The sequence below is a fragment of the Neomonachus schauinslandi genome, chromosome 1 (assembly GCF_002201575.2).
Source record: "Neomonachus schauinslandi chromosome 1, ASM220157v2, whole genome shotgun sequence".
Taxonomy (NCBI): domain Eukaryota; kingdom Metazoa; phylum Chordata; class Mammalia; order Carnivora; family Phocidae; genus Neomonachus; species Neomonachus schauinslandi.
Window position 1 is genome coordinate 197,538,130 of NC_058403.1, and position 22,065 is coordinate 197,560,194.

Genomic DNA, 22,065 nt, shown 5'->3' on the forward strand with positions numbered 1-22,065 from the left:
CCTGTCAGCTTCTCCACCCAGCCTTGTCCATCTCCAGCCACCCTCCATTGACTTCCTTTCCTTTATCCTCCTGGTCACAGCTTCATTTTGAGGAAGAGGGAATGGTGGGCACTTTAACAGCCCAGAAACCCACACTGCTCCTTGGAGAAATCCCCCATTGAGATTACATTCTCATGAGAGTACTGTGTCCCCCTCTCATGTCCTGTTTCTTCCAGTCCTTCCCTCCTCTCACAGCCAGGACAGCACACCCGTGGGGCTCAGGCTTGATGTATTAGTACTCTCTCCCTGAACTCCGGATCCTGAACCAGTGATAAACTTAGGGGGCAGTTCTTTATCATGTACACTACAGTGGCCATGAAATTATGCAAATTGAAATTTCCATGTGATTTAGCTTTTGCTCTATGTCCTACATCCTAGTCCTCTTGGGCATTTTTTTATTACCACCTATATCCTGAGTCACTTCTAGCCGCCGTTAAATATTAACGTCTATGTTTTTATAACACATTTAGGTTTTGCTTACATTTTAGAGAACACTGACTGATACAGATGACCTTCACTTTTACAATTTTTTTTTAAGTAGGCTCCACGCCCAACACAGGGCTCAAACTCACAACCCTGAGATCAAGAGTTGCATGGTCGGGTGCCTGGGTGGCTCAGTCAGTTAAACAGATCTTCGGCTCAGATCGTGATCCCAGAATCCTGGGATCGAGCCCCACATTGGGCTCCCTGCTCAGTGGGGAGTCTGTTTCTCCCTCTCCCTTTGCTGCTCCCTCTGTGCACTCACTCGCTCTGTCAAATAAAATCTTTAAAAAAAAAAAAAAAGTTGCATGCCCTACCGACTGAGCCAGGTGCCCCCTTTAAACCAGCCTCAGTCTGAAGTCATGCTTTCCCCCGATATAGGCTCCCTTTGAATTGATCTGCGACCAGTTATATTTTACTCCCTTCGTATTCTACACTCTCCCTGCTGGCTGTACTGTCTGTTACAGTGTCTGATTTACTATAGGTAGTTAAATCATGGCTTCTTTCCTAATATCACTAAAACAATCATTCTGGGTTTGCAAACAGAATTCTCTTTACTACATTGAGGGAGATGATGCAAGGCTAATTCCATTAGTTTCCACATTACATATGCAAAGAATACATCACCAGAATGCTGGATTCACGAATTCTGGACACCACACATACTATGCTCATATCATCACATATTGCTTTGGAGACGTAGCTGCCAACAGAAAAAACAAGATCATCAGTGGACAAACGACAAAGTAATTATATCCATTGTTGATAAGACTAAATTTGAACCTGACAAAGATATGAATATTCTTCCCAAATCAATTGGTCCTTTGATCACTGAAGTTATTCCTAGATTTAGTTTTGACTGCACAGATCTGACAGTTATGCTGATTATTAATTGCAAGAGTAGCAATCCCAACCTGCTCTGAGATAGCACCTGCCGGAATTCTCAAGATAACCTAGCAAATCAGAGATACTATTTAATAATGATGAGAGAGAATATCTTTTAAAGATTTTTTTATTCATTAGAGAGAGTGCTAGCAAGAGCACAAGTAGAGGGAGGAGCAGACTCCCTGCTGAGCAGGGTGCCCATTGCAGGACTCAATCCCAGGACCCCGGGATCATGACCTGAGCTGCAGGCAGATGCTTAACCGACTGAGCCGCCCAGGTGCCCTGAGAGAGAATATTTTCATTCTTTCTTTCTTGCTTGCTTCTTTCTTGCTTGCTTGCTTCTTTCTTGCTTGCTTTTCTTTCTGCTTTTCTTCCTGCTTTTTTCTTTTTTTTTTTTTTTAAAGATTTTATTTATTTATTTGACAGAGAGATTGACAGCGAGAGAGGGAACACAAGCAGGGGGAGTGGGACAGGGAGAAGCAGGCTTCCCGCTGAGCAGGGAGCCCGATGTGGGGCTCGATCCTAGGACCCCGGGATCATGACCTGAGCCGAAGGCAGACGCCTAATGACTGAGCCGCCCAGGGGCCCCTTTCTTTCTTTCTTTCTTCTTTCTTTCTTTCGATTTCACTTATTTATTTGACAGAGAGAGACACAGTGAGAGAAGGAACACAAGCAGGGGGAGTGGGAGAGGGAGAAGCAGGCTTCCCGCAGAGCAGGGAGCCTGATGCGGGCCTCGATCCCAGGACCCCAGCACCATGACCTGAGCCGAAGGCAGACGCCTAATGACTGAGCCACCCAGGTGCCCCGAATATTTTCATTTTAAAGTAGAATTCTGTTCCCTTTTATTATACCTGCCCTCTTCCAGGAGAACACCTAAGAGGCCATGCCTCCCTCCCCATGGGGGTGATGTAGAGATTGTGGGGCATGGCCCTGTCAACCATCTCATCCTGTATTAATGAGGTGATACTCCTACTCCTCTTCTCCAGGAGTCCAGAAACTGTGGGGGTAGAGTTCTGTTGACCATCCCTGCCTTGCACTAACCCAAGCAAAGGTGGTAGCTTTACCCCTCCCCTGCAAAGACCAAGGTAGAGCCCTGTTGACCATTTCCTCCCCTGCACTAAGGTGAGTAGAGGAAAACAATGTCACAAACATTAATCAAGAGAGAACAGGAGTAGCTAAATTAATAACAGGTAAAGTAGACCTCAGAGCAAAGAAAATATTCAAGGACAAGGAGGGTTATTACACAAACATAAGAGGGCCAACTAACGAAGATGATATAATAATACTAAATGTATATGTACCAAATAACAGAGCTGCAAAATACATAAAATAAAAACTGATAGAATTTAAAGGAAAAAGATCGATCCACATTTATAGTCAGAAAATTTAATAATTTTCTCTCATAATTGAAAGAACCACTAGATCAAATGGGGCGCCTGGGTGGCTCAGTCGTTAAGCGTCTGCCTTCAGCTCAGGTCATGATCCCAGGGTCCTGGGATCGAGCCCCACATCGGGCTCCCTGCTCTGCAGGAAGCCTGCTTCTCCCTCTCCCATTCCCCCTGCTTGTGTTCCCTCTCTTGCTGTGTCTCTCTCTGTCAAATAAATAAATAAAATCTTAAAAAAAAAAAAACAAAAAAAAGAACCACTAGATCAAAAATCAGAAAGGGTATGGAGGAACTGAAACAGATAATCAGCAAGGTGATGCCATTGTCAATTACGGAACATTCCACCAACAACAGCAGAGTACACATTCTTTTCAGGCACACATCAAACATTCACCAACATACACTATACCCTGGGTCATAAAGCAAAGTTCGACAGACATAGAAGAAAAAACATATGGAGTATGCTCTCTATAACTGATTCAACCTAGAAATCAGAAAGATAGCAATAAAATATCCAAACACTTGAAAAATAAACATACTTTTGAATAAGCCATGGGTCTTTACTCCTGAAACTAATATTATATGTTGACTAATTGGAATTTAAATGAGAACTGGAAAATAAATAGTAAATCCAGGGGTCAAGGGGAAAAGGGAATTTAAAAAGTATATAGAACTGAGTGAAAATGAAAATCTAATCAGTTGAAATTTGAAAGTTGCAGCCAAAGCAGTGCTTGGTGAGGAATTTGGAGCATCAAATGCTAATATTTAAAAAGAGAGGTCTTGGGATGCCTCGGTGACCAACTCTTGGTTTCGGTTCTGGTTGTGATCTCAGGCCTGTGTAGGGCTCCACACTCAGTGGGGAGTCTGCTTGAGATCCTCTCCCTCTTTTTCTCCCTCTGCCCCTCCCATGGCTCACTCATGCACTCTCTCTCACATAAATCTAAAAAAAAAAAAAAAAGTCTCAAAGCAATAATCTAAGTTTCTACCTCAAAAATTAGAGAACAAAATTAACCAAAGCAAGAAGGAAGAAAATAAAAGAGCAGAGATGAAACTGAGAGAGAACAAAAAAAAAAAGACAAAAGAAAAGCTCTTTGAAAAGATAAAATTGATAAACTTCCAAAAGACTGACAAAGAGAGGCAAAGGGGTGGCTCAGTCGGTTGAGCATCTGCCTTTGGCTCAGGTCTTGATCCCAGGGTCCTGGGATCAAGTCCTGAGTTGGGCTCCCTGCTTGGCAGGAAGTGCGTGCGCGCACACACTCTCTCTCTCTCTCTCTCACACACACATGCACCCATGCACTCACACTCTCTCTCAAATAAATAGAATCTTTAAAAAAATTCTTTAAAAAAATTAAGAATTCGTAGTTTTGGGGTACCTGGGTGGCTCAGTCAGTTAAGCAACTGCCTTCAGCTCAGGTCATGATCCCAGGGTCCTGGGATCCAGCCCCGCATCGGGCTCCCTGCTCAGCGGGGAGTCTGCTTCTCCCTCTCCCTCTAACCCTCCCCCTGCTCATGCACACTCTCTCTCGCTCTCTAATCAAAATCTTAAAAAAAAAAATGACTGTAATTTGTCTTATTAACAATCTAAAAAGGAAAAATCACATGCTCTAGTAATTGATGCAGGAAAAGCATTGGCAAAATTAAACATCTGTTGATGATAAAAACCCTCAGCAAACCAGGACTAGAACAGAACTTCCTCAACCTAATAAAGGGCAACTATAAGAACATACAGTGAAAATCATAATGGTGAAAGATGCAACACTTTCTATAAAAGGCAAGGATATCTGCTCTCCACTCCAATGTTGTTATTGAAGGTTATTTTTTTTTTAAAGTGAACTCTACACTCAACATGGGGCTTGAACTCATGATCCTAAGAGCCTCATGCTCTACCAACTGAGCCAGCCAGGCACCCCTTGTTATTGAAAGTTATATCTAATGCAATAAGTCAAGAACAAGGAATAAAAGACATATGTATTGGAAAGGAAGGGAAAAAAAACTGTCTCTGTTGATAGATGACATGATTGTATACATGGAAAATCACAAAATATCTATAGATTAATAAGAGCTATTTGAATAATAGTTTAGCAAGGTTGCAGAATATAAAATTAATATTTCAAAAGTCAATCACAGTTCTACATACTATTAGTGAAAAATTGAAAACTGAAGACATTACTGTTATAGTAGCACTCAAACCACTAAATACTTAGAGTCTTACAAAATATTTGCAAATTCTGTATCCTGAAAACTACAAAAACACTTGATAAAATAAGGAAGACTTAAATAAATTGGAAGACATAAGTTTCATGGATTGGAAGACTCAATTGTAAAGATGCCATTTCCCCCCCAAATTTGTAGGTCCAATAGAATTCCAGTATAAACTCCAGCAGAATTTTTTGTGTGTCTGAGTAGGATTCTAACTTTTGTATTTATTTAATCTCTACACCCAGCGTGGGGCTCAAACTCACGACCCCAGGATCAAGAATTGCACGCTCTTCTGACTCAGCCAGCCAGGAGACCCAAATTCTATTTTTTTCATTCCCTTAAGTAATCTCTAAGACCAACGTGGGACTCAACCTCACTACCCCAAGATCAAGAGTCACATGCTCCATAGACTGAGCCAGCCAGGTGCCACCCCCCAGCAGAATTTTTGTAGACATTTACAAACTCATTCTAAAATATATGTAGAGGGGCACCTGGGTGGCTCAGTCGGTTAAGCATTTGCCTTTGGCTCAGGTCATGATCTGAGGGTCCTGGGACTGAGCCCTGCATTGGGCTCCCTGCTCGGCAGGGAACCTGCTTCTACCTCTCCCTCTGCCTGCCATTCTGCCGACTTGTGGTCTCTATCTCTCCATCAAATAATAAATAAAATCTTAAAAATATATATATATGTAGAAAAAACCCCACAAAACAAAACAAAACAAAAAAATATAGAAAACAAGGGAACCAGAATAGGCAAAGTAATTTTGCAAAAGAACAAAGTAGAGGACTCATATCATCAGATTTAAAAATTTCTATGAAGTTACATTTTCAAAGTAGTGTGTTATTAGAGAAAGGATAGATACATAGGTCCTTGGAACAAAATAATCTTGAAATTAACATATATATATATACACACACATATATATAGCTAATTTTTGGCAAAGATGTAAAGGCAATTCAATGGAGAAAGAATGGGATCCCCCCCCCACAAATGGTGCTGATTAATTAAATACCTGTATGTAAAAAAAAGAAACCTTGATCTATATCTTACCCTATATAAAATTTAATTCAAAATGGGTAACAGACTTAAGTGTAAAATCTCAAACTATACAATTTTGACAAAAACAAAGGGGAAAACCTTAGTGACCTTAGGATAGGCAAAGATTTCTTAGATACAACATCCAGAGCCCAATCATTTTAGAAGAAAAATTGGAGATTCATCAAAATTAAGAACACCTGGGGTGCCTGGGTGCCTCAGTCATTAAGTGTCTGCCTTCGGCTCAGGTCATGATCCCAGGGTCCTGGGATTGAGCCCCGCATCGGGCTCCCTGCTCAGCGGGAAGCCTGCTTCTCCCCCTCCCACTCCCCCTGCTTGTGTTCCCTCTCTCGCTGTCTCTCTCTCTCTCTGTCAAATAAATAAATAAAATCTTAAAAAAAAAATTAAGAACACCTGCTCTATGAAAGACACTGTTAGAGTAGAAAGACAAACCACAAAGTGGGAGAAAATATTTGCAAATCCTTATCTGATAAAAAATTTATATTCCAAATATATAAAGAACTATCAAAACTCGATATTAATAAACAACCCAACTAAATACTGTACAAAGGATTTGAACCAATGTTTCACCAAAGAAGATATCTGGATGGCAAAAAAGCAAATGAAAAGCTGCTTGACATCATTAGGGAAATACACAATACAACTATAATGAGGCACACTATACACCTACTGGACTGTAAAATAAATAAAACAAAACTGAAACAATACCAAGGGAGAATGCGAAGACGCACAGCCCCCTAGGAAAGAGTTTTGCAGTTTCTTATAAAGTCAAACATACCGTATGACCCGACAGTTCCACTCTTAGGTAAATAAGAAAACATGTTCATCCCAAGCTAGAAACAACATAAGTGACCCTCAGCTGGTGAAGTGATGAACTGTGGTCCATCTGTACAACGGGACACTAACCACTCAACAACAAAAGGGAGTGAATTCCTGATACACCCAGCAAGGGTGAATCTCAAAAACACCACGTTCACTGAAAGAAGCGAGACACAAAGGAATATATACTATGTAATCCTACTTACATAGAAGTTTAGAAAATTTAACTAATTAATAGGGACAGAAAGCAGATCAGTGGTTGCCTGGTGCTGGGGATGGAAGAAGGGACAGCCTACAATGGAGCCTAAGAAAACTTTGGGGATGATGGAAATATTCTGCGGTTTGACTGTACTTCTGATTAAAAGACCTTACATTTTTGTCAAAACTCAAACTGTGTTGGACAACTGGATTCTATTTGGGGAAGACATAAAATTTCTTTGCATTGTTAAAAAAATTAAATGGATAAAAGACATAATGCTACACAGTATGGAACATGTGATATGAAGGGGAGGCATTGAAAATTATTGAGAGGAGCTTGCGGGGTCTCAGCCGGTCAAGTGTCCCGACTCGATTTCAGCTCAGGTCGTGATCTCATGGTCAAGATGGAGCTCCCTGCCTGGCTCCCTGCTCAGTGGGGAGTCTACTTCTCTCTCTCTCTCTTCTGCCCCCCCACTTGTTCTCTCTCTCTCTAAAATAAATTTTTAAATTTTTTTTTAAATTATTGAAAGGAGAAAAGCATTTCTGACTCAGAGTAGGCTAAGATTAATTAGTTATGATAAAGAGAAAAAAATAAAATCTGTTAAGCATAATTATATATCAATTATATATGATTAAATTTTTTTTTGCCTCAAAAACACTAGAAAAATTTATCTGAACATAGAGATTTAAATTACAGCTGCACAATACTCCATGATGTGGATATGCCATAGTAAGTTAAACAATCTCTTATGTTTGGGCAGTTAGTTTCCAGCATTTGGCAATCACAACTCATGTTGCAATAAACAACCAATGGATTTCTAGTCCCTGGAGGTTTACTGTCAAAGTAAACTCCTGCTAGTGGTACTGGCAGTTGGAAGAATACATGTATCGGGCGCCTGGGTGGCTCAGTTGGTTAAGCGACTGCCTTCGGCTCAGGTCATGATCCTGAAGTCCCGGGATCGAGTCCCGCATCGGGCTCCCTGCTCAGCGGGGAGTCTGCTTCTCCCTCTGACCCTCCCCCATCTCATGCTCTCTCTCTCATTCTCTCTCTCAAATAAATAAATAAAATCTTAAAAAAAAAAAAGAATACATGTATCTGTGCTTTGTTAGATATTGCCAAAAATAAACATAAGGACAAGCAACAATGTATATAAAAGACAAGACCTCCATGTATGGTATGTAAGATCTCAAGAAAAACAATTTAGCTGAAGGCAATCTACAAGAAAACTAAAATGGAGATAAAAGCAGCTGGCTAAAGAAGCACCCCAGGGGCGCCTGGGTGGCTCGGTCGGTTAAGCGTCTGCCTTCGGCTCAGGTCGTGACCCAGGGTCCTAGGATCCCACATCGGGCTCCCTGCTCGGCGGGAAGCCTGCGTCTCCCTCTGCCTCTGCCCCCTGCTCGTGCTCGCTCTTTCTCTCTCTCTCAGATAAATAAATAAAATCTTAAAAAAAAAAAAAAAACAAAAAACCCAAACGACTCACGAACTCAAAAAAGTATACACCTTGCACATAAAGACAGGATATTGAGGATATAAATGTTGCATGTTCTGCTGTGGGCAAACAAATGGGAGCCCTTTTGGAAAGCCTTTTGAAATGTACTGCAAGGGCTGTGAACACATTCCAAGAACTAGCAATTCTCTTTCTGGACATAAGTTTATTTAAATACATCCTCAAAAACTCTTTTAAAAAACCTCTCTTATTATCCCTTCATTTTTTTAGATCAGAAGTTGCAATCTTTAAGGCAAGGTAAGTCACAAGGCGGGGCTTACCAGCTCGGTGCTGGGTCGCTCCCTAGGTGCTCCAGGTGACAGCAGCTCCTGAGGTACGGATAACGGCCTTCCTCTTCCCACGTGTACAGGTGCAGAGAGTCATCCATGGATGTGGTGAGGACGTGCACAGAATCCTTCAAAGGACACCGAGATGAGCGGCCCAGAGTCAGAGCCGCGAGCGGTGGGCGGAGGAGGCTCATACCTACCACCCATAAGTTGCCGATGGTCCTCTGGTGGTCCTCAAATCGTTGCAGCAGGTGGCCACTGATGGTGAAGAGGAATAGGGACGGCCCACTCTCAAAGACAATCATATTTCCGTCTCCGACTCCCATCCAAATAGGACTCTCCATATGAAGCGGCAACAGGAAAGTTGCAATCTGATGGGCTGTTTTCATGCAAAACATACACACACGGGCAGGCAAGCTGGGGCTCCTTCAGTCCGCACACTAGCTTTACGCAGAATGAAAAAACCCACTCGCTCTTTTCAGGGGACCTCGGGCTGGTGAGGAAAACGAAGGGCAGGCCAGTGACAAACACATGTCACAGACCACGGTGACAGGTGCCCGGGCCCAGGAACGGGGGGCGGTGGACGGTAACAGCTCAGGCATGGAGGAGGCATTGGGATCCAGGCCCTAAAGCAGGATGGGAATCTAAACAGACCTGCCCGAGAGCGGGGTGGAGCACAGTAGAGGTCAGAGCACGGGCATGAGAGGCAGGCAGGCCCGGGGTAAAGAAATCCCCTCCAGCTAAAGCAGCCCCCTGCCCCCTTTCCACAGAGTTATGGCTCCCAAAGAATGCACGCACGGAAGGGACTAGAAACCGTGTCTCTGATGGGGCACAGCCTACCTTGGATGTCTGCTCTGTCCCCCGTCCTCTCAGCCATTAGCTCAAAGGTGGTGAATCCTGTCTTTTTGAAAGAGCCTCTTCGGTGCATCACTGTTACCCTGCTTGTCCTCCTTGGGGCCCAGCAGGCTCTGCAGCAGGATGAAAATGGGATGGAGAGCGACAGAGGGCTTTTGCCTTCTGACGGTTTCAGTAAGCTCTCTGTGAGGAACACCTGGGGAGAGATCAGTGCACATGTAGTCAGGTAAAGGGAGAAGTTACAGCACGTCAGGACAGGAGCGACTCCAGAAAAGCCTCCTTAAAAGTCCTTGTTTTGTGGGGGCGCCTGGCGGGCTCAGTCGGTAGAGCATGTGACTCTTGATCTCAGGGTCGTGAGTTCAAGCCCTACATTGGGCATGGAGCCTACTTTAAAAAAAAAAAAAGCCTTGTTTTGTGGCCAAAGCTTTACTCTGAATCTTAGGGAGCATTAAGTAGTCCCTGCTTGTCATCTGACATCCAAGGACCATCTTCCTCTCCTGTCGGTCACGGTCATGCAGAAAGCAAAGTCCCCGAAGCTGCTCTTCTGGCACGCCCAGGAGTTACAAAACCATCTGGCCACATTGGAGCCCAGATCAAGCTGCCATTGGTTGGATAAATTTTTCCCTGCTTGGGGAACTCGTCTAGGGTGGTTCGGCTTTTGCTGCCTCCTCTCAGCTCCTTGCTCTCTGGTGCGCGGTCCACATGAGCCACATAGTAAAAATGGCAGACTCAACGGCCACAGACTTTCTCAGAGGGACATTCGGAGGCTGATATGTTCTTAGTTACTTCTGGACTTCTTTGTCCCTTTCAGCCAAGGTGGATAAAAGTAAAGCAAGGAAAGCTAAAACGAACCTCGGGCAGGTCTGTTTAGATTCCCATCCTGCTTTAGGGCCTGGATCCCAATGCCTCCTAAAGCTAAAATCTTACCAAAGATTCTCCTTTCTTGAGACCTCTCTCACCTTCCTCTAGCTCTTTGGCTGATTCAGGCTTCATGAGCAAATTTTCATTAACAAACTTTTTTTTTTTCTTGCAACTTGACACTATCACTTCAAAGAACATTGTTTCTTTTTTTTTTTTTTAAGATATTATTTATTTGTCAGAGAGAGGGGGGACATGCGAGCACAAGCAGGGGGAAGTGGCCGGCAGAGGGGGAAGCAGGCTCCCTGCTGAGCAGGGTGCCCGATGCAGGACTCTCGATCCCAGGACCCTAGGATCATGACCTGAGCTGAAGGCAGATGCTCAACTGACTGAGCCACCCAGGAATCCCAGAACATTTTTATCTTGGCTACAAAAATGGATTCTACATGCAATATGGCCTTTGAGAGGAGGGAGCACTATGTGTGGTCCTCCCTGAGTTCTGCAGGTTCTCCAACACTTCCTAAACCCCACCTTCCTAATGCTTGACCCTCTGCTCCCAAAGTTAAAGCACAGAGCGACACGTACCACTGGCAAGATATTCTGATGTGTCCCAGATGCAAAGATCCATTTCTTGTTGGGAGAGCAGTGTAGGAGGTCAACACTATATTTAAATGCACTGACTTTAGAGACACCCCTTAGCTCAGGCACTGTCAGTGTGTAGATGTCACCTTCAGAGTTGCCTACCTGAAACCAAACACCACCACCACGTCAATGGAAGGAGACAGGAAGTCCTAGAGCACACAGAAAGCAGGATTGACAGCTGCAAAACATACTATGGTTTCTTCGATCCCATAACGGAGATGAAAAGCTGCCTCAGCGTTGTAAGAATGATCCCAAGGAATAAAACTTTCTAAGCCCCAAAGCACTCTTCTCCAGAATAGTTACTCATAGCACATCAACACTGTTCTTTTCTCAACGTCTTCCCAAACCCACAGCTCGCTCTCCCTAATCCCTGTCCGAGGTCAAGTACTATACAATACACACTTGAAAGAAGAGACATAGATAGGAACTCATTCAGGGAGGCTTTTTCTTCTTCTTCTTCTTTTCTGGAAGAATGACTAGGGAAACGTACTTGTGGTAGATCAAGGGCCAAGATGGTAGTGAGGTTTGTTTGGCCAACATTCGTGGATATGTTTGGACTCTCAGGGTATGTGGTAGGGATGACTCCAAGAAGACAGACCGTGATGTGACAGTCATGGGGCCACAATGCCTGTCAAGGCAGCAGGCATTTTGTTTTGTGGGCCCTCTCTAGGTGCAGGGCTCACTTACCATCAGGAATGGGCCATCATTTGTGAGACAGATTTCCAAGGAAAAACAGGCCCGAGGCATGGTGAGAGTAGCCAGGGCATCCTCATCCTGACAATTCCACACTTTGACAGTTCCCTCCAAATCCGCAGTGAATGCAAGATGCATCTGAGGGAGGGTTGCCAGACGCATGATACTAGACTGCTGGACTGGGCTGGACCAGATCATAGTGCCCTAGGAAATGAGAGGAACACTGTCGGTGTGCAAGGAACTCTTCACACCTACTGGGCTTTCTTCCGGCCAGTGTTTTTTTGGAAGCCTCCTCCAAATCAGATCCGTTTCTCGCTTCTGGAAAAAGAATAAGAAAATTCTAAACATCTCGATTATTGGCGGGGTAGTGAACACAGAAAAGAAACAACGCAGTATATTCAAAGACAAGATCTCACTATGTGATGAGCATAAAGAATGATCACGCTTCTGGGCTCAAGTCAGTTCTGCCTCTAACAGTGTTACATTCAGCAAGTTACTTACCGTTGTGGCTTTTTACAGGGCTGTCATAATACATTTCACAGCACACGAAACATTCTTAGAATTCTGCCTAGGGACGCCTGGGTGGTGTAGCCAGTTAGGCATCTAACTGGCTTTTGGCTCAGGTCATGAGCTCAGGATTGTGAGATTGAGTCCCACGTTGGGCTCCATGCTCAGTACAGAGTCTGCTTGGATTTCTGTCTCCTTCTCCCTTCCCTCCAAAATAAATAAATCTGAGGGGCGCCTGGGTGGCTCAGTTGGTTAAGCGACTGCCTTCGGCTCAGGTCATGATCCTGGAGTCCCGGGATCGAGTCCCGCATCGGGCTCCCTGCTCAGCGGGGAGTCTGCTTCTCCCTCTGACCCTCCGCCCTCTCATGTGCTCTCTCTCTCTCAAATAAATAAAATCTTTAAAGAATAAATAAATAAATAAATCTTAAAAAGAGAAAAAAAAAGAATTCTGCCTTGTCCACAGTAGGAATTCAAAGAATATCAACTCTCATAATTGTTATTCCATCATCAATTTTGTACATTGCAAATAAGACAGAAGAACGTTTCCCTTCTAGATTTTCTTTAGCCTTTAAAAAATTGTGAAGTATATCATACAAAGAGAAAAGAACACAAAATAAATGTAGAATTTTAGTTATTATAAATTGATCATAATAACTACTTCTAAGCCCGCTTGTAGCACTTGCTCTCTTAACTTCTGCACACTCCCCAGACGTAATCACCATGTTGATTGTAACACTCAGATTGCCTGTGCAGTCTTATCTATTGCTGTGCAATAAATCATCCCCAAATTGGGTGGCTTAAAATCAAAACCACAACGAGATATCACCTCACACCGGTCAGAATGGCTAAACTAAAAAATGCAATGACCAACAAGTGTCTGAAAGGGTGCAGAGTAAAAGGAACATTTGTGCCCTGTTGGTGGGAATGCAAACTGGGGCAGCTGCTGTGGAAAGCAGTATGAAAAAATGAAAAAATTAAAAACAGAACTACCACATGGGCCAGCAAGTCCTCTACTGGGTATTTAGCTGAAAAAAAGGAAAACACTAATTTGAAAAGATATATGCATCCTTATGTTCATTGCAGCATTATTTACAATAGCCAAGATACGGAAGCAACCCAAGGGTCCATCGATACATGAATGGATAAAGAAGACTGGTGTGTGTGTGGGTGTCTTCACCCACACACACATCCACACCCACACAATGGAATATTACTCAGCCATCGAAAAGAATGAAATCTTGCCATTTGCAACAACATGGATGGATCTAGAGGGTATAATGCTAAGTGAAATAGTCAGAGAAAGACAAATACCATATGATTTCACTCATATGTAGAATTTAAGAAACAAAACAAACAGAAAAGAGACAAACCAAAAAACAAACTCTTAACTATAGAGAACAGTTACCAGAAGGGGGGGGTGGGCGATGGGGGAAACAGGTGATGGGGAAAACAGGTGATGGGGATTAAGGAGTGCACGTGTCATGATGAGCACCAGGTGATGTACAGAATTGCTGAATCACTATATTGTACACCTGAAGCTAATATAATGTTGTATGTTAACTACACTGGACTTTTTCTTTAAATAAGCAAAATAAATAAAAACAAACCCTCTCCAGGGGCACCTGGCTGGCTCAGATTGTCAGGCGTCTGCCTTCAGCTCAGGTCATGATCCCAGGGTCCTGGGATCGAGCCCCGCGTCGGGCTCCCTGCTCAGCGGGGGGGCCTGCTTCTCCCTCTCCCACTCCCCCGCTTGTGTTCCCGCTCTCACTATTTCTCTGTCAAATAAATAAAATCTTCAAAAAAAATTAAAAATAAAAATAAACCCTCTCCATAAAAACTGGGTGGTTAAAGCAGAAGTTTTTGTTATCTCAGTTTCTGTTAGAAATTCAGGTACAGTTTGGCTAGGTGGTTTGTGGCTCAGGGTCTCTTAGGAGGTTGAAGTTGGCTTCATGAGGATGAGGCCAAGATGGCTGACTCATAAGGCTGGCAAGTTGGTGCTGGCTACCGGCAGCCCTCAGTACTTCACCACACAGACCTTCCCTGTAGGGCTTCTTAAGGGTCCTCATAACACTGTGGCTGGCTTTCTAGGAGCCAATGACTCAAGAGAGAGGAAGTGTCTTTTATGACATATCTTCATAAGTTACACACCATCATTTCCACAATGTCCAGTTGGTGACAATGTCCAGTGGACTACCTAGGATCATGAATATGGGACAAGGAATACTGAGGCCATCTTCCAGACTGGCTGACACACTCCACCCTGCAGTCCCTAATAACTCACCTCCCTCCCACATGCAAAATACACTCACCATCTCCCATGCTCCCAAATGTCTCACCATTACAGCATCATCTCAAAATCTAGGATCTCATCGTTTAATGAGATGAGGCTCTTTAGATTCAGCTCATCTTGATGTGAAAACCTCAGAACTAAATATACAAGTTGTCTGACCCCCATCCCCAAAATAGAAGGCTAGGAGATTATAGCACAGATAAGGATAACATTATAGACACTCTCATCCAAAAAAAAGAAAGGAAAATGGCAGTAGAAGAGTGGGAGTCAGTGCTACACAGAAAATTTGAGCTCCAACAGAGAACATGCTGGTAGTATGTTGATCAGGATTTAAGGCCTGGGAAAGATTCTTCAGGACTCGTGGCTCCACTCACTGGCTCTGGGTTCTGCCTTCTGAATTATCCTGCCCTGTCCATATACGGTGGCCCAATTCCGTAGCTGAGTAGTTTCACAGGCTGCTTCTTCCCTGTAAAAGTTCAGGATTCAAAGGCCTCTTTTCCTGTTGTGATATTTCAACCCCTTAACCTTCAAGCTGGCAGCATTTCTGCCAACATGATTCCCCGAAAAAACTTTGTGGGTCTCCCAAGAAACTTATTGGAGTTGATGTCATTAGACAAGAGCCGCACCCACAAGTCTTTGAGATAAATCCCCTGACACCCTGGGCTGCTGCTGGGGCTGGTGAGGACAAGGCTTTAAACTTTGAGGTCCATTGCTTGACCTCAGTTCTGAGGCATCCCCTTAGATCTTTCTGTGGTCTAATAAAGAATTTTGCAGTCACTCTTTGGCTTCACCTTTATAATATGGTTTATTGACACTGCCCTGGATTGATCTTGCTTGGAGTCTACGTCTTAAATTTTAGCATCATTTGCCCTCTGAAAGGCTGCAAATTTTCAGAACCAGCAATCCTTGGCTCTCTTTTCTCTGACAGTCATTGTATCCTCCCCTCTTCTCTTGTTTTACTACAAACAGCAAGCAGCAGTCAGCACTCAGCATTCTGCCTAGAATTCTCCTTAGCAAGAACACGCCATTCCTTGGACATGTTCGCTAGTTTTCACATTACCCGGGGTGACAATGTTGTTAAAAATTTCTGCAGCTCTGTAACAAGAACACTGTTTCCTCCAGTGTCCAATATCTTTGTTTACATTTCCCTTTAAGTCTTCACTGGCAGCCTCATGGCAGGCCACTAGGTTTTTGCTAGGTCTCCTCAAAGTCCCAAACTCTCCTGAGTTTTTCTAGCTTCTTCCCACTGCCTGGTTCCAAAGCTGCTTTCACATCTTAAATTTTAAGAAAAGTTGTACTAAAAACTGTTATCTGTTGCTGCCTAACAAATGCCATAGCAACTCAAAGCCATAAACACTTATCCCACACAGCTTCTGCTGGTCCAAAATTCAGGAGGCGATTCCTTGAGTGGCTCTGGTTTCGGGTTCCTCACTAGGTTGCAGCATGTTGACTGGGGACACAATAATCTGAAGGACCGAAGGTTAGCTTCCAAGGTGGCTCACTCACATGACTGCAAAGATGGTGTTGGCTGTTGGCAGAAGGCCTGAGATCTTTGCCAAGTAGATCATCCACTGAGCTGCTTGGATGTCCTCAGGGACATGGTGACTGGTTTCCCCTAGAGCAAATTATCCAAGAGAGTATCTTTCTGATTTTCTCAGCTTTAGTGAAATGTAATTGACATATAACACTGTATAACTTTAGGGGCGCCTGGGTGGCTCAGTGGGTTAAGTGTCTGCCTTCGGCTCATGTCATGATCCCAGGACCCTGGGATCGAGCCCTGCATCGGGCTCCCTGCTCAGTGGGGAGCCTGCTTCTCCCTCTCCCACTCCCCCTGCTTGTGTTCCCTCTCTCGCTGTGTCTCTCTCTGTCATATAAATAAAATCTTTTTTAAAAAGCATCGTATAACTTTAGGAGTCCCTTCTAGACTTTTATTTTATCATTCTCCTGCCAACTCATATATTCATAAAGGGTTTTCTTCAGAAGACCCTGTGTGAAAAAGTGTCATTATATACTTTTCACAGGGAGAAATACAATAACTTGGGACCCACTTTGGGTCTTCCAATTTCCTATCTAGTGATTCTTGCACTACATATACTGGTCCTGATGTAGAAGACCTTTGTCCGCCTTGGAAGTGATCAGAGTTAGAGACCACTTCCTGAAAAAGTCAATGTAACAAATGCCAACAGTTGACGGAGAGGCGGTAGAATAGGTCATGAAGATCCACAACACCCAAAGTTTATTTCACAGCCATTCCACGTTACCAATAGAAAATAAGTCCTTGTACAAATTTATATATAGAAATACACATTAGGGATGCCTGGGTGGCTCAGTTGGTTAAGTGACTGCCTTCAGCCCAGGTCATGATCCTGGAGTCCAGCATCGGGCACCCTGCTCAGTGGGGAGTCTGCTTCTCCCCCTGCCTACGTGCCTCTCCCTCTGCTTGTGTGCGCACACACTCTCTGACAAATAAAATCTTAAAAAAAAAAAACACATTAAAAAGTGAATTTTCTGTGTGTCTACAGTCTAAATGGAAAGGTCACAGATTACCAATTAGAAGACTCAATTCGAAACTCCATTTCTGTCATCACTTCCAAGTAGCATTTCCGCAGCACTTGCCTGTGTGGAACAGGATGGACAGAGCAAGGCTTTATTTGTGCTCCTCACTGGCCAGACTCACCTCCTGCACGTCCCAGGCATAAAGCATGTGCTTTGACGACACCGTACAAACGACTGACTTCTCCTGTCCACCCATTGGGTGGCCATGTCCTGACAGATAAGCCATAGGTCCTAAGATTCCTAGAAGGAAACAGACAATACTGGGCCACCAGATAATTGAGGGATGATCCAATCAAATAAAGAGGACTCTGGAAAGATAACTAAGTTTTGCTGCACCTCTCAGGAGGGTTTGGGAAACAATTATGGAGAAGAGAAGAAGCTGGCTCCAGAGTCATCCAAACATGGGTTCCCATTGCAGATTGGCCATTTGGGAGACACTGGCCGACTTGTTTTTCCTCCTTTGTTTCAGTTTCCATACATAAATACATACATACATAATCCCCATCCATAAAATGGGGATAAAGAGGTCTCCATCAGAGAACTGTTCTGAGTTTTAAAAGAGGTACTAGGAATAGAGTGAACGGTAGAAGCACTGTTAAGTTTCCCTTTTGTCTAACATTTTTATTCTAGGAGGGACAGGAAGCCTTTGGAGAAAGGGAGTCACAGGGCCTGATTTTAGCTCATGATAAGATCACTCTGGTCTCTCCATGCACCACAGAGCGTGGGGGACAAGAGAAGACGCAGGGAGACCATGACTGCTACCACAGCAACCCAGTCCCACTAAGCTTTCATTTTCTTTCTTTTCACTGAATGAAGACACGGCGGGGGGGGGGGGGGGGGGGGAAGTTTCCTAAATCTCATTTGTCATGTTCCTCTAGGGGACCCCTATCCCCGTACCAAGGTTCCCACTTGCTTCTTTGAAGATAAAGTCCTCTGGCTTCACCGATGCCATCCGGTACTCCAGCCTTGTTTGTTTGAGGAAGAACTGCTTCCAGCTCTGTGAGCCCAGGCACAGGGAGAAGTTGCAGAAGCTCCATTTCCTCAGACACAGGTTTCTGGAAACAGAGTCATCAGCCCCCCAGGCTGCCCCTGGTCAGTTCTCCTCCTCAGTAGGACTGGGCTCATGAACCCTTTCCTCACCGTAAGCCTCACTCGTGCCTCTCCCAACGCAGCCCCACACAGGCCGCCTTGGTACACACTCGGATGTCCTCTTCCTCCCATGAGAAACACCTGCCTTCCCACCTTACCCTTCCCTTGCTCACCTCCACAGCTGATCATTCTCTGCAACCCTATTCCAGCACTGAGGGGGAGAAAGGAAGAGGTAAGCAGGCAGTCAGTACCCAGACGTTGGCTCCTCCTCGGCTCTCCTTTGTTCTGGGAGCAAGGCCCTCATGGGTTAAGCAGCCACCATCCGGGCTCTCAAAGCCCTCCCAGTCTAGGGGGACCCGGACACAGTAACCTCAGAGGCCCATCGCCGCTAGGACAGACACTCAGGAATTCTTGCGGGAGAAACGTGGGTTTCCCGGGGCTTGAAACGGGAGTCACAAGGACCATGTAGTCAGCACAGAGTCCTTTTCGCTTAACAAAACATGAGGGCCTCAGAGCGAGGGATGTTAACTCCCCAGTACCCAGGGCAGCACTCGGCTATTCCGCGAATCAGAGCTCAACCTGGTCAAGAGAGGCAGCTGCAATCCAGGGACCTGGGCCTATGGGAGCTGAAGGAATGGGCCTGAGCAGGGTAAATGTAAGCAGTGAGGGAGGCTGTGTGGGTCTAAGGCTGGGGTCGCCAAGATCCCAACGCGGAGGCGCTGCAGTGAAGGGGGTCTGTGCGAGGACTTGTGGAGGGGAGTGGGGCGGGTCCGACAGAGAACGGCCTGTGGAGAGCATTTACCCTGTTCACTTGGGAAGCCTGGAGCAAGCTGAATGCGTCCAGGAAGGAGAAGATTTTCAACAGCGGCACATCAGGCACGAGGAACTCCATCTTGCACGGGCTGCACCTCCATCCAGGCTCCTCTCCCGTTGCTCTGAATTTAAAGGCTTGGCCCACGTCTGCAGCACTCGGGGCGATTTCCACCCATTGCTCATCCGGCTCCGATAGAAACAGGCCGCAGGTGTGCACGCTTCGGCCTCCTCCCCGGGGCCAGATCCCCGCAGCTGAGGGCATCCCTCCCAGTGCTTGCTCGTTAGTGTTCATTGCTTAAACGTGTTCCACGAGACCTTCTTTGGTGCTGGGAACTGAAAGTGCAGGATCTGGGGCCGCTCTAGGAGCTGACGAACTTGTCAAAACTCTAGGAAATTTCGACTCACACACTCACAGTCATCAAATTCAAGTCTCTGTGGGACATCCTTTAAGTTCCAAATCACCGTTGTAGGGAACCAGCTTGGCACTTTTTTTTAAGATTTTATTTATTTATTAGAGAGAGTGAGAGAGCACAAGCAGGGGGAGCGGCAGGCAGAGGGAGAAGCAGGTTCCCCACTGAGCAGGGAGCCTGATGCAGGGCTCGATTCCAGGACCTGAGGATCAGGACCTGAGCTGAAGGTAGACGCTGAACCCACTGAGCCACCCAGGCGCCCTGCTTGGCATGTTTATACGTCTACTTTGGGACGTGGAATCCGCGGGCACAGCCTATCTCTTAGCACCAACGCAGCTCCTGGGTTTCCACCTTGTGCATTTCACTTCCGGCGGAAGGAGGAAGCATGGGCCACACAGATTTCCCCACAGAGGCCCTGCTAAGGGCACAGGGCCCGTGGGACCTGGCTCCCACAGGAGGTGCCTTTCTCTTGTGACCCAATTCTTTTCTTCCAAGAACTTGACAACTGATTCCACTACTTTCTATGAGTTCCTCTGTAAGGCTCAGTGGGGACAACCCCTTCCTTGAACTGTTGCCTCCAGCCTGACCCGCAGTAGTGGTTCTTGGAAGCCCCGTTTTCCCTACAATGTTATCTATTCCATTATCCAAAACCAGTTGGGCTTTTCAGGGGTAAATGTCCTCTTCCTCAGAATTTGCAGTGGGAAACCTTTCACATTGACAGGCCCGTCAAGTAACAAGCCTGACAACTATGGGAGGACACATTTTTCATTCTGTTGAATTAGGTTCATAGGAAACTGGTTTGAAGAGAATGTGCTTTAAAGAGAAAGAAATTGCCATAAAGAAAAAAAATTCTGGTTTCAAGAGAGATAAAGGGAGTCTTCCAGTGTCTTTCATATCAGTAATTCTAGTCCTTTCTAAGTCAGTTTCCCTGAACTATGTATGCCATTTTACTAATTATAAAATTAAAACCTGTTTTTTGGTTTACCTAATTCAAATGAATGAGCAAGCTCTTGACTGACTATTCACTACCTTTAATACCAACAAAAATGTATGTTCAAATTTATTAGACCTTGATATACATCCTAAACTTTTCTTCAAATATATTCATGTATGGGCAAATAACACATGGGACTGCACACCTGTCAGAACACCTAAAATAAAAAACACAAGGGCGCCTGGGTGGCTCAGTTGGTTAAGCGACGCCTTCGGCTCAGGTCATGATCCTGGAGTCCCTGGATCGAGTCCCGCATCGGGCTCCCCGCTCGGCAGGGCGTTTGCTTCTCCCTTTGACCCCCCCCCCCGCCTCATGTGCTCTCTCTTTCATTCTCCCTCAAATAAATAAATAAAATCTTTAAAAAATAAAATAAAATAAAAAACACAAGAAACAACAAGTGTGGGCAAGGATGTGGAGAAAGAGGAACCCTCATGCACTGCTGGTGGGAATGGAGAACAGCATGCCACTGGAGAACAGCCTGAAGGTTCCTCAAAAAATTAAAAATAGACTACCCTATGATCCAGTAATTCTACTAATTCAAAAAGATATGTGCATCCCTATGTTTATTGCAGCATTATTTACAGTAGCCAAGATACGGAAGCAGACCAAATGTCCATCAACAGACAAATGGATAAAGAAGATATGTATATATACATATATAGAGAGAATATTTATGCACACAATGGAATATTACTTGGCTGTAAAAAAAAAAAAGAATGAAATCTTGTCATTTGTAACAACATGAATGGATCTAGAGGGTATCATGCTAAGTGAAATAAGTCAGAGAAAGACAAATACCATATGATTTCACTCATATGTGGAATTTAAGAAACAAAACAAATGAACAAAGAAAAAAAAGATACCGGGCGCCTGGGTGGCTCCGTTGGTTAAGCGACTGCCTTCGGCTCAGGTCATGATCCTGGAGTCCCGGGATCAAGTCCCGCGTCGGGCTCCCTGCTCAATGGGGAGTCTGCTTCTCCCTCTGACTGTCTCCCCTCTCATGCTCTTTCTCACTCTCTCTCTCTAAAATAAATAAATAAAATCTTAAAAAAAAAGATACCAAAAAGCAGAGAGAACAAACTGATGGTTACCAGAGGGGAGATGGGTGGGGGGATGGGTGAAATAGATGATGGGGATCAAGAGGACACTTATCATGATGGGCACTGAGTAATGTTTAGAATTGTTGAATGATTATAATGTACACCTGAAACTAATCTAACACTGTTAATTATACTGGAGTATTTTTTAAAAACCTCAAATTCAGAAAATTCCTAAAGAAAAACAAAAACTAAGTAAATATCTACAGCACTTGTGGGAAAAACCTTAAGTGTCCCAGGATGAGTTACAGTTACATATACAGTGTATATACATATATATATAGTATACATAACTCTATGCACAAATGATTTGAATATATTTATGTCAATTAGATGTGCCCAAAGGTACTCAATTCTAATACAGCCTTTGTCTTACCCTTTCTAAAATTTTAAAAACCTGTCCAATGTGGAATCAATAAAAGGACAAA

The 22,065-nt window shown here is 44.4% G+C and overlaps 1 protein-coding gene across 1 annotated transcript; it reads right to left on the bottom strand.

Annotated features, from left to right (window-relative positions):
* Positions 1-1,122: 1,122 nt before the first annotated feature.
* On the bottom strand, positions 1,123-19,215 carry FBXW12 (F-box and WD repeat domain containing 12). Its single transcript, XM_021686975.1, has 10 exons — positions 19,126-19,215; positions 18,497-18,534; positions 18,132-18,289; positions 17,356-17,474; positions 11,876-12,085; positions 11,132-11,290; positions 9,674-9,884; positions 9,034-9,212; positions 8,828-8,961; positions 1,123-1,222 (listed from the first exon to the last, which is right to left on the bottom strand). The coding sequence occupies exons 1-10, from the start codon at positions 19,213-19,215 to the stop codon at positions 1,123-1,125; spliced, it is 1,398 nt and encodes a 465-aa protein (XP_021542650.1).
* Positions 19,216-22,065: the final 2,850 nt, after the last annotated feature.

What these genes read in the sequence shown, in the direction of transcription:
- FBXW12 (XM_021686975.1), bottom strand. Translation starts at nt 19,215, where the DNA reads ATGGAGTTCCTCGTGCCTGATGTGCCGCTGTTGAAAATCTTCTCCTTC. An exon ending in AGGCTTCCCAAGTGAACAGG is followed by an intron (nt 18,535 to 19,125) that starts GTAAATGCTCTC and finishes TCTCCCCCTCAG; the next exon opens with TGCTGGAATAGGGTTGCAGA. An exon ending in GAGAATGATCAGCTGTGGAG is followed by an intron (nt 18,290 to 18,496) that starts GTGAGCAAGGGA and finishes CTCTGTTTCCAG; the next exon opens with AAACCTGTGTCTGAGGAAAT.